Source organism: Diabrotica virgifera, chromosome 7 (assembly GCF_917563875.1).
Source record: "Diabrotica virgifera virgifera chromosome 7, PGI_DIABVI_V3a".
NCBI lineage: Eukaryota > Metazoa > Arthropoda > Insecta > Coleoptera > Chrysomelidae > Diabrotica > Diabrotica virgifera.
This window is the reverse complement of record NC_065449.1, coordinates 56,707,026-56,720,603: the sequence shown is the minus strand read 5'-3', so window position 1 is coordinate 56,720,603 and position 13,578 is coordinate 56,707,026. Positions and strand designations below refer to the sequence as shown.

Genomic DNA, 13,578 nt, shown 5'->3' with positions numbered 1-13,578 from the left:
CTTTCTTCTCTGTTGACTTCTGGCCTTCTGGACAACACCGTCTGGCATAACCCAGGATCCAAGAACACCAGGACACGGCGCTTGCCCCGGTGTGGTTTTCGGACTGTTTGCTTTGCTGCCAACACAATACATTCACCTCAAACCCTGAAGAGGACAAAATCCTAAACGGGGAAGCACATTGAACGCATTTCTTCTAAACATTATCTAGACAAGCAAATCAAACAATGTGGCATGGTGGCATGGCCATGGCATGTTGTGTCAAAGTCACGTGTACTGGTATCTGGTATAAAAAAAATAATATATTTTGGAAAAAAATTAACCTATTTAATTTTTAAATGTTGAAAATGAATTTTAATTAATAAGATATAAATTGTTTGTTGAATATGTTTACATATCAGATAGAGCATTAAAAGTATGGAAAAATCATATAATCTAAGTGCAATTGTGAGGTTATATTTTAGTAAACAATAACTTAGGAAACTTTTTAATATGAACAAATGTGTTCACCAAGAGAATGAAGATTTCCTCTTAGATGATGAAAATTCTAAACAAAGAAAATGCGGCAACTGTAGTAGGTTAATTTGGGAAAATGTAAATTCGAATTTGGGTCAAGACCTCACAAATTGTTATAACACTACTGACCATTATCAAACCAATATGCTGTCTGAGGAGCACTTTGATAATTTGGAGGATTCTCCTTTGCTCACTAATGTAAGTGTTTATTACTATTTATTTTATTTACTAATATAAGGGATTACCCCCATTACAAAAAGGATAGGTATATCTTAACACCTTGGCTGCCTTTAGAGATATTTAAAAACTTACGTTGAGTGCGATATATGTCCCATATACCCCATTTGCCACCGTGCGTTAAACACAGTCGATGCAGCCAACCGTTAATATCATACAAGGTCTATTTGTCTCGCAATGCAGCCATGGTGTTAAGATGCAGTATAAAAATCAATTTTATTATAATTTAAGTTAGGTGAAGTGTTCCTTAAAGTATATGCACCAATAAAATTCTTCTGACTATCAACAATTTACACTTTATTCCTTCTCAACTACAGGAAAATACAAAACTTGACTGACAATATTTTTATATCGTTCTTGGCATTATTACAGAACTGTGTATACATAAATAACAACCATAGGACAACATCCACTTTTAATGTTGTATATTCTAAGAAATCTCTGTATTAGCTTACAAACAAAGTGAAATTAAGGTCTTAATTATAAATAAAACAAAATATTAATAATTAATTGTGGTATACATTTGCCCATAGAGTAAACTTAATAATAACTATAACTGAGCATTACTATATAATTATTATATATGACACAAAATTAATTAAAATAAACAAAAAAGTACCTATAACTTGGCAAGCTCTTTTTATTCGATTTTTAAATGAAACCAAATACCTATTTCTAAATTGTTCTCATTTATAATTTTCAGTGTTTGCTCAATGGGCCTATGCATACCACAATTTTTACTGTGAAATGGTACCTATATAAAACAAATCAACATGTCTGAGACTTCTCGAGGGAACATATAAACTTATTGGTTTGGAGAAGTTCAGAACAACAAATTAAACCACTTATTAATTTAAACAAAAATACTAAATCGGAGCTACTTACCTATCGCGTCAAGTTTTTAACAAGTTGGCAGACAGAACGTCTATAGACGTCTAATTTCCATTGATGTAATATGACACAACATCTATAGATGACATTTTTAAAATAACAAGTTGTCACAAAAAGTCAGTAGATTTTTTGTTACATTACATCTACAGATGCATATCGATGGCTTAGTGTGAAAACCTCGTATCTCATTAAATGACAATTTTACAGGAGAGGCAAAAAACTGATTTTCAGCATAATATAACATAAAAATAAAAATTATATTACGTATTTTTAAGCGAGCACATTGAGGCAAATATCTGATATTGGCCCAGAGCTAAAAGTGTTAAATATTGCTATTAAATTGGAAATACAAATATTAACTATGAAAAACACGTAAATATCCTTGCAGTATATAGAGCCTTTGCCCAAGTAACTATGATAACCTCGTATATCTTGATATACGTGTTTTTCATCTCAAATGAGGTTGTGTTTATTATTATTTACGAGGTTTTCATTTTTCATAGCTTATTGCACACCTCCAAATACTAGGTCGATACAATACAAATCTTTTGATTTAAGGTTCATAAAATGTTTCTACATGCCGGACTACATTTTGTTGTTCACAAAAAACACTTCTCCAAGTAGAATCTCTCAAACAAACACTTCAAATTAAGTACCAAATTCTTGGTTATATATACGTGGTATTCACACTAAATCAAGAGAGCAATTGATATACGTGGTTTCTTTTTTCGGCTGTAGGAAATAGCCTACTGTATTTGGATTTTTTCTAACAGTTGTAAATGGTGAGATACAAGGTTTTCAAACTAAAACCACCAAAATGTCATTTTCGAAAAAAATTGAGATACGAGGTTTTCACACTAAGCCATCGATATGAAATGTGACACGATATCCATGGTCATCGTCCACATGTTTAAAAAAAATGTTAAAAAACTTATTGTTTTCATAAACTATAAGCGCTAAAAGAAATTCAGCAATTTCCCTATTCTACCTTGAAAAATTCATATAGTGTCACAACACTTGCTTATACATTTTATGCACTGTCCGTCAACGTGTTAATAAATTCAAGTTGAGTGTTGTTAAAATATCTGTACAATCATGATTGATAATGCTTATGTATAATTTATATGCACAATATCTTAAAAATTTGTTCTGCAATGTCTCCAATATAGTAGAATGAACTTGGTATTGTTTAGAGTTTAGACCATACAATAGATGTATATATTCCACTTTGGATATGACCAAAGCATAATAAATTGTTCTTGCCAAAACAGATAGTCTCAGATACCTAATTGCGAATGAAAAAGCCTAAAGATTTTATTGAATTTACTGTTAAATTATTTATATGTTGCAAAACGCAACTATTTTTTAAATGTGACGCTTAAGTCTTTTATTGTTTTGACATAAGACAATTCATTATCATTAATTGTATCAGAAGTATCATATTTTTAATACCTCTATAAAAACTTTTAGATATAGCAGCATTTAGCAACTTTTAAATGCAAAATATTCTCACAATAAAATACTCAAACAGTCTAAATCTTCTTGAATTAAAATTTTATTAACATTTGAATCTTCTGCTCTAAATAATTTCAAATCATCTGCAAACATCAGGAAATCGTAATTTTTAATATGCTCTGATATACAGGGTGTTTGGTAAAGAATAGGCCATAGCTTAACCTTAGATTCCTGAGCTCAAAATAGGTCGATTTAAGCTAACTTACCTTAGTACGAAAGTCGATAATATCCGAAATACAGGGTGTCAAAGTTAAACTTTTATTTTATATATTCTTGAATATTTCCTGACAGGCATGGGATAACAACATGAAATTTGGTAAGCGGGAGTTTTTTGGGATGAAAAATCTAAATTCGCCACCAAAATTCGGCTTGATGTCACAGGCTTCCTAAAAAAGCTTAATTACAGGAATTTTCCTATTCTTAAAATCGAAAAGAAATAAGATGTAGTGCTCAGATTGCTTTCCCCATCAAAAATTTTCCCAAACTCCTGTTATGTCCATCTCCTTTGTGTTTGTTCTAGAATCTATTATGTGGTATTTATCGACTTTAAAACAAAAAAAATTTTATCATTACAAAGAAACCATTTAATTCAGCTCAACTAGGTAATGTTGTCAAAAATTTTAAATTAATTTTTAACCTACACAACTATTTATTAAATTCAACAGATATTAACATAAATGAAAATTTTTTCATATTTTATTTTTTCATATATTATTAACATTTTTATTTTTTTTTTTTCAACTTTTATTATTTTTCAACTTTTTTTGTTATATTCCATAAGTTTCATTGCTCTACAGCAGGGGTGGACAAAGTGCGGGCCGCATGCGGCCCTTTATACATTTTTTGCGGCCCGCAGAAAAAGGTGAATTATTTTTATTTAAAGATTTTTTTAAATTATTGCTAATATTAATAAATAAATATAGATAATGCAGCTATTAATTAACACTTTCACAGCGGGTGATTTTTCCGCAAATTTTCAACATAACGCGGGCAATTATTTGGGTTTCCGGCACAGAATTTTGGCGGCTCCCTCAATAAAATTAATGAAATTTCAACAAATGGAAACGATATTTTTGAAGTAGTCAGGAACTGTCTGAAAAAATTTAAATTAACCTGTAACCACCTAGTTAGTGTAACAAGTGACGGAGCACCAAATTTAAGAGGAGCAAATATTGTAATGTTAAGAAAACTTAAAGATTACTTTCGTGAACAATTACCAGAACAGGTATTGTGCCAAAATTTCATATTATAACTAATATTGTTAATTTTATTCGTTCAAGAGGATTAAATCATCGTGAATTCATAGCATTTTTGGAAGAGTTAGAAACAGAACATACTGATGTCTTATACCACAATCATCTTTAGTACCACAATCAAGTTTAGCGAAAGGTTCTTAAAAGATGCTGTGAATTAGGGGAGGAAATTGTTTTATTTTTAGTAATGAAAAACTGCTAGTTTGCTAAATTTACAAGTTTTGAACTCAAAATGAAACTTTTATAATAAAACTCAAATTATTCATTGATCATATAAAAAAGAAAGAAATAGTTCAATTATTTCCCTCATTAAAATTATTAAATAATGTACGTGAAAATAAGTTCAAAATTTATGAAGAAAAAATGTGTAATTTGCTGACGGAATTTGAAAATCGTTTCAAAGATTTTGAAGATATATCATTTTCCTTACCACTTCTAAGAAATCATTTTTCAGTTCAAATTGATTGCATACCTACCAAATTCGACTAGAAATTATAGATTAATTTGCATATTTTTGCAATATTTTTGACAAAATCCATTGAGGACAGAAATTAATTGGTAAAATCCCACAAAATTTTCACCCGAAATAGAAAGAATCCTGAACGAGGACATAAAATTAAACTAAAACCTTAGAAAAGACATGAAGGTTCATTTTTCATATTTTAATAAATATTATTGTAATGTAAATAATAAATAATGTGTTTCATAAATATTTTTTTATTATTAATTCTTTCAAAGAAAACAAAAACAATTAAGGTAATCTAAGATTTTTTCAAAATGACTTCTTTTATTTTTATTTAAATTACGTTGTACGGAATTTACCTTCAAATATATAACTACCTACGCAACTAATAGCAATGTGGAAAGAGAATTTACTATTTTATTTGGGAATAAGCCACAATTTAAATTTTAAACTAAATTTATTTGACGTTTCGACTTTCACTTCAGAAATCGTTCATCAAATACAAAGCATTAATAAATTAAACTAATTATTAAATAAATGATTAATTTATTAATGTTTTGCATTTTGATAACGATTTCCTAAGTGGAAATCGAAAAGTCAAATTAATTTAATTTCAAACTTAAATTGTGGCATATTCCGAAATAAAATAGAAAATTACAAAAGATGCCAAAAGAAAATAGCTTCAGAACAATATTAGTGAAAAAATAAATAGGTTCATAGATAAAATTAAAATAAATAAATATATACACATGTATTTGAGGAAAATAGCATGCTTAAATAAGTGCAAATGCTATTTAGGGGGAGAGATATGGACTTTTACTACTGAAAATTATATTACTCTCTGAAAATTTTAGTTTGACCGAAGTAAAAGTACCGGAAATACAGCATGCTTAATATCATATCTTCGACTCGTTTTGCAGCAGCTTGAGCGTAGTAGCGAGAATTGTTTAACAGCTGTTCCATTCTCTTTTGTAAATTACTCTGCGATTCAAAAACATAAATCCGATGTGCATCACTGTAGGATTTGACAGACAAAAAAGAAATCGAAAATAAAAGTTGTCAAAACTTTAAACGCGTTTTCTTCAACGCTTCAACGCTTTCAAAGTCGGTGGTCATTGTAACTTAAAAGCTACTTGACAGATCCACCTGAAATTTTTCATAGATTTTCTTTAGACATTTCGTGAGGTAACTCGGTCGAGATACTTTTTGTCTTAGGTTTATTTTTTACAATAAATTAACAATAATAAATATGTTGATTTTCACCCTTTTTTTACAAAAAATTTCGTTATTTTGACTTCTGGGAGATAAAAAACTCGACAGCGTTACCTCTATGCTCATGCTAATAAAATATTTTTGAATTTTTTGTTTCATATATGATACAATGACGTGCTAATGTCTATTGCAAAATTCATCTTTTTTGGAGGTGACTGTAAAAATTTGTCACCGCTGGCTTATTTTTCAATATTTAGTCTTGATTTTTTTTTAATTCTTTGAATTGTACTAAATATGTTTATCTAATTTAAGAATGAAATATTTTCACTATAGTTTCAAACAAAAATGTTGATTTAAACCATACCCCCCCCCCGCCCCCCCTTAAACAAAATTAGTAAAAAGTTAAAAATTCGAAAATGTTAAGGTAACAAATATTGCGGCCCTCGGTAATAGACCAAAAACATTTTGTGGCCCTTTCTAAAATAAGTTTGCCTACCCCTGCTCTACAGTCTACAGATAATTATAACTGTATATTACAGTAAATTTAGTATCACCTATTGCATTACCCATACACTTGACTTTAATTGTGAATTAGCTATTAATTTTATTGATTGACACTTTTAATTAAACATTTTAGCAAATTACCAATTTTTCAATTTTAAATTTTTTTCAAACAAATCAAACAAATTTTCACAATCAGATCACAACTATTATATTGCATATCCGACCAATCTTGTCTAAAAAATTGCACACCCAATTTTTACATCTATAAGTTCTTGAACATCCTGAACAACATCTAATAACCCTATATAAATAAAATCTACACAATTAATTAAAAATAACATCACTTTATATATAACTAACAATTTTCGTTTTTCTCGGTTTAATGTCGTGTTTTCTTACTAGTCCCCTCAAGATCCTGCCAATATTATATTCTGTTAATTTATTACAATCAAATCTATCCCTCTAACAACCCTTCTTTTAGCAAAGTGCAGAGAAAAAGTATGATATTGACTACTACTATATTCATTCCTTATACCGGAAAGTAAGTATATATATATATATATATATATATATATATATATATATATATATATATATATATATATATACTACGAACATTCCATATCTGTAAAACATTCCGACACTACTTCAGCCCTTTCCCAACATCATATTCAGACAGGTCACCAAATAGATTTCGAGAAAGCAAAAACCATCGCCCCTGTCCGCTCCTTAAAATCGAGAATCATCGGTGAAGCCATCGAAATTGAAAAACGCCCTCACAGCCTAAACACACGCGATGACGCCAAAAGACTGCCGGCAACATGGCGACCGCTGCTTCGGCGAATCCCCACGTCAGTCGATCCCACTCAGGCCTCTCCCGCGCATACAGTTCCCGCGCGCACTGAGAGTATAAAAGGAGCTACACAGGCGAAGACAGGTCGTCACTCGACACTGAGGAGTAGGCAGATTGAGACCTCAGTGCCGCTTGACCGTTCTCCTAGAGAACAAGACACTACTGATACGTCACGAGTGAGGGGAGTAGGCAGATTGAGACCCCGAACTCAAACGGAACCATACCCCTCTTGATAATGGCTCCAAAAAGGGTGCCGAAACGTCGAGTTATAAATTCTCAACGCGGTTCTTCCCGAGAACTTAGTAATTTTCATTTACCTGACCGCGGAAATCTTTCCGAACATATATATATATATATATATATATATATATATATATATATATATATATATATATATATATATATATATATATATTGTTATATTTCTATTTGATATGAAAATTAAAATTTGATAATTATAGACAAAATTCAATTTAATATAAAATATTTTCAATTTTCTCAACCACGGGCATATAAATTTGGAACAACCTGTATACAACAAATTGTTATATTTAATTTTAAGAAGTGATTAAATAAGACTTAAGTGAAATCGTTAATAGGTCATTATCGTTGTTCGCGGAAGGATCGGTCATTAGCCGATGCTAATTAAGACTAAGTGGAAATAGAGAATAGGTCATTAAAATTTGTATATAGTAGAAAGTAATTTTAGAATGGGAATTAACTATTTTCTTTGAAATCCATTAAGCATATTTAGAAAGTTTAAAAATTGGTTTTGAGGAATACTGCGAATGAGAGTTGGTGGTGGAAGTTTGATTTGTGAATCTGGAAGGGATATTTAGAAAGTAGGGGAATGAATGACAAATAGAGATCAGAATGTTTTGAGCTGTCGAGAAGTGAAGTCGAGTAGTAGACGGTAGTGTACGGAGAGTGAGAAAGCCTGTGTAGTTCCGTGAGTGTGGAGTATCTATCGTAGAACGAGAGGTAGGCCAGGTTGAGAGTAAAAGAACCTCCTTGAGCCAAGAGTTCCCGGTAGCTGATTGCAGTTTCGAAAAAGGTAGAACACAGCATCACGACAGAAGCAGGAAACGAGAGCTATACGAGCTAGTTTCAGAGGAGAACATTACTGGAAGCCAGGACGAGGTTTTGATTGCAGCCAAGGATAGCAGGAAACGGGTCTTGTGTGAAGACATTCTCAGTGCACCAGAAAAAGGTCAGTCTCATTTTTTTGGACATGAATGTATGGGTTTTTCGTAGTAAATACCACATTTAAAATTGAAGAAACATAATCAATAATATCAGAAAAGCTTCATCAAACTTAAATAGAATTGTTGCTAATAAATCATAATAGTTAAATGTTAATAAAAACTTTCAATTGGAAATCAAAAGAAAATAAGATTCCCATGTGTAAATGTTATGTTTAAGAATAATAAGATATAGCAAATATTAAGCAGTGATTGCCATTTGAATAAAATAAACAATATTTTGATTACAATTGTAACCCATATGTGTTATTATTTTACTCTTTTCTTTCCTATCCCGATTAGGAACCATTAAGAAATACTTAGAAGCCACGTATGTAAATAATTAATTTTATAAATAGCCCTGAGATTAAAAACATATTGATATGTGATCTGGTAAATTAATTAGATTATTAGTAATGTATTGATTAAATTAAATGACATATAAAATTATCATCTCATATCAATAATCAAGATCACAACAACTGTCGTCCAACGTGGAGGGCATTGTAAAGTATTTCTAGTGGCAAATTTGAAGGATAGAAAGAGTAAAGCCGGTATTTGAAAATTTATATGCCTGTGGTAAAAAATGAGATAATTACATTTGATAACATAAAATTTTAGATCTCTTTAGGTACAAATTTTACATAACTGATTTAATATTTTATTTTTACGATATTACATTTGATATATTTATTGACAATTTATAATATTTGGGTGAGAAAAAGTCGTCTTGGTAACATACTAGTAAAATTTCATATTTGGCGGGGACAGTACTTCTTGAAAACAAATGTCTGTGACAAGAAGCCAAAGCAAGGACAACAAAAAACAAAAAGAACATTCAGACCAAGAAGATATTTTAGACACGACAATCATGGCATCAGAACAGCAAGAATTATCAGGAATAGATAAACTATTACAACTGATGCAACTCCAGTCACAAAAACTGGATGACAATCAACGAAAAGTGGATCGAAAAATGGATGAAACACAACAAAAATTGGATCAAAAAATGGATGAAACACAACAAAAAGTGGATAAAAAAATGGATGAAACACAACAAAAATTGGATCAAAAAATGGATGAAACACAAAAAAAAATGAAACAAGCAATAGAAGAGAACAACAAGAAAATGGAGGAACGCATAGGAAAGTATGAAAAGGAAGTAAAAGGATGTTTGACAATGATCAAGAACGATATGGGACAACAAGAGACAGAGATTAAAGAAATCAAAAGCAAAATAAAGGAAATAACGAATTGCCAGAAAAAGGAAATAGAAAATTTGGAAAATAAGTTGGAAAATGCTATTCAAGTAGACAGAGAAGAAGTGGAAAAAAGAATCACAGAAATAGAAAAACAAGTCACCGAAAACCGGACGCAACAAAATGTAGGAGAAAGAAGAGAAATGGTTATACATAGCACAGATGACGTGAAGATAAGGTTTGGCGGGGATGTAAGAAGATTACACCCAGTGCCGTTCATAAATAGCCTGAAAAAGAAAATACAACACATCGGAAATTTCGAAACAGCAAAAGAAACTATCAGAAACCATCTCAAATATGAAGCAAGCCTATGGTTCGATAGTAAAGAAGAAGAATTCGGCAATTGGCAACAATTTGAACAAAAATTTTTGAATTATTTCTGGGGAAAAGTCCAACAATTGGAAATTAACAAGGAATTGCAAAATGGGAAATACAATGATAGGATGGGTGTATCAGAAAGGACATATGCTTTGCAAATTTACAATAATGCAAAACATTTACAATATAATTACTCATCGGAACAATTAGTCGAACTGATTGCAAGACATTTCGAGGAGACGCTGGAAGACCATATCACATTGCAAAATTACAAAGACATAGATAGTTTATGCCAATTCCTACAAATAAGAGAATCACGTCTAAGAGAAAGAAAATCAAGAAGGTCGCGAGAAGATTACAGGCCCCGAGAAACACAAGATTACAGAGATAGAAATCAAAATAGGAGGGACTATACAAGACGAGATTTTAATCCCAGAAGGGAAAACGAAAATAGAGACAACGGAAGAGGAAATTATGAACAAAGAAATAGGCAATGGAATGAGGACAGAAATCGAGAATACCAGAATAGAAACACCACACGCTCAAATCAAGAAAACAGAAATAATGGTAGACAAAATGAACAGGGATATCGAGAAAACCGAAACAGATCCGACAGACCAAGAGAAAATAGAAGAGAAGTAAATAATACCCAGACAGATGAATATGACGGAGAGAGACATTATGACGAAAATATAAACAACGATGAGCAACCGGCGTCTTTTCACGACGGCGCTCACTAAAAACCAAAAATCAAACAGGAATCTTTTGTCACCCCAAGGAGTTTATTAAATTGGCAGGAAACAACGAAAAGAAAAATGGAGTTAATTTAAAATTTGTGGATGGATTTATCAACGAGAAACCAATTAAAATTATGATAGACACTGGATCTGAAATAACATTGGTCAACAGAAAACTAATAGAAGAAGTTAACTTAACAAATTTAATTTATAAAATACCTAGGGTAAATTTAGTGGGCGCAAACAAACGGACATTGGCAACTATAAATGAAGGCATACGAGTAATGGTACGACTGGGCAAGAATATGTATGCACTACAATGTGTAATAATGCCAAACATGTCACATGACATGATAGTAGGAGTGGACGAATTGGCAGAAAAACATGTAGTGATAGATTTTAAAAATAATACGATGAAACTAACAGAAGAAAAAGAAAAAGAACAGGACAAGGAACATGAGAAACAAAATGCGGACGAATCAGGTAAAGAACAAACAGTGGAAATGAATTTGGCAGCGAAACAAGGACAAAGAAGAAAAAGGAGAAAAGGTCAGAAAAAGATAAAAGAAAATGAAACCTGTGGCTCCTCAAAAGAAGAGTTGAGCCCAGAAGAAGAAAATTTGAGAGTATCAGAAACAAAGGAAACCTGGGATTCCTCAAAAGAAGAGACGGGCTCAGGAGAAGAAGAAATAAAGCTAAAAAATGAAAGTGAAAAGAATATGATTGAAACAGTGGTATTTGAAGAAGAGGCATATGAAAACGAGGATGCAGAATGCACGGTAAAAGTATGTGAAAAATCTGAGGAAAAAGACAGAAGATTGATATGGGAAAAAGGGAAAATTACATAAGCCGACAGGATTACCGCATTGCAAAGGAAATTACCCAGAAGTGCGATGTATGTCAAAAATATAAGAGTCGGAATTTCAAAAACGAAAATGTTGCCAAAAATATTGAAGCCCGAAACAAACTAGACATTGTAGCAATAGATATGTTAAGCGATCTAATTATGACCACTAAAAGGAACAAACATATTCTGGTAATGGTGGATGTGTTTTCAAAATACGTAAAATTATATAGTTGCCGCACCACAAAGGGGGAAGAAATATTAAGAAAAATAGACAATTTTATAGCCATAGTAGGAACACCAAAAAAGATTCTACTGGACAATGCAACGTATTTCCGAAATGATCGTTTCAAGGGACAACTTCGAGAACGAGCAATAGAGACAAATTTTGTCAGCATCAGGCATCCACAGAGTAATCCTTCGGAACGATTCATACAGGAAGTGACGAAATTTCTTCGCATTGCAACAGATGGTCAACATCGCCACTGGGACAGGAAAATGGCGGAAATAGAAAGGTATCTAAATACAATTCCGAGCACAGTAACAAAAGAGACCCCAGAATACATCATGAAGGGTGTACTGCCGATAAGGCCATGGGAAGACCAAGAGCCAAAAGAATATCAACAGGTGATTGAAACCGTACAGAGAAGATTACGGCGAAGCAACGAAAAATATATCCAAAGACAGGAACAAAATAGAAAAAGAAGACCAGTGACTTTCCAAAAGGGTGAAAAAGTACTCGTGAGGGCATTACGAGTATCAAATCTTCCTGTGGGCATTTGCGCAAAGTTGATGCCTGTTTTCGAAGGCCCGTATATCGTGAATAATGAAAATGGGATAAATAGTTATGAGTTGAGGCACAGGAACTCGGAAAAGATCCGAGGAATTTATAATATTCACGATGTATACAAATATCACGAATAAAAGACAGAATTACATGAAGTAGATAGTAAGTTAGGATATAAGACGTAGATTAAAGTAAGGAAATATACAGGGAGTTGGTTTTGCCTCGAGAAAATTTATTTAAAAATGCAGATAAATTTTATCGAATACAAGGCGGGGATTTGTTATATTTCTATTTGATATGAAAATTAAAATTTGATAATTATAGACAAAATTCAATTTAATATAAAATATTTTCAATTTTCTCAACCACGGGCATATAAATTTGGAACAACCTGTATACAACAAATTGTTATATTTAATTTTAAGAAGTGATTAAATAAGACTCAAGTGAAATCGTTAATAGGTCATTATCGTTGTTCGCGGAAGGATCGGTCATTAGCCGATGCTAATTAAGACTAAGTGGAAATAGAGAATAGGTCATTAAAATTTGTATATAGTAGAAAGTAATTTTAGAATGGGAATTAACTATTTTCTTTGAAATCCATTAAGCATATTTAGAAAGTTTAAAAATTGGTTTTGAGGAATACTGCGAATGAGAGTTGGTGGTGGAAGTTTGATTTGTGAATCTGGAAGGGATATTTAGAAAGTAGGGGAATGAATGACAAATAGAGATCAGAATGTTTTGAGCTGTCGAGAAGTGAAGTCGAGTAGTAGACGGTAGTGTACGGAGAGTGAGAAAGCCTGTGTAGTTCCGTGAGTGTGGAGTATCTATCGTAGAACGAGAGGTAGGCCAGGTTGAGAGTAAAAGAACCTCCTTGAGCCAAGAGTTCCCGGTAGCTGATTGCAGTTTCGAAAAAGGTAGAACACAGCATCACGACAGAAGCAGGAAACG

At 31.9% G+C, this 13,578-nt stretch overlaps 1 protein-coding gene across 2 annotated transcripts in view; it reads left to right on the top strand.

Annotated features, from left to right (window-relative positions):
* Positions 1-247: 247 nt before the first annotated feature.
* Positions 248-13,578, top strand: part of LOC114339548 (zinc transporter 2) — a 151,645-nt gene continuing 138,314 nt past the window's right edge. For both annotated transcript variants that reach the window (XM_050655550.1, XM_050655549.1), the window contains exon 1: positions 248-711. In XM_050655550.1, coding sequence (XP_050511507.1) covers positions 490-711 — 222 coding nt within the window. In that variant the 5' untranslated portion in view covers positions 248-489. The remainder of the gene's footprint in view (positions 712-13,578) is intronic.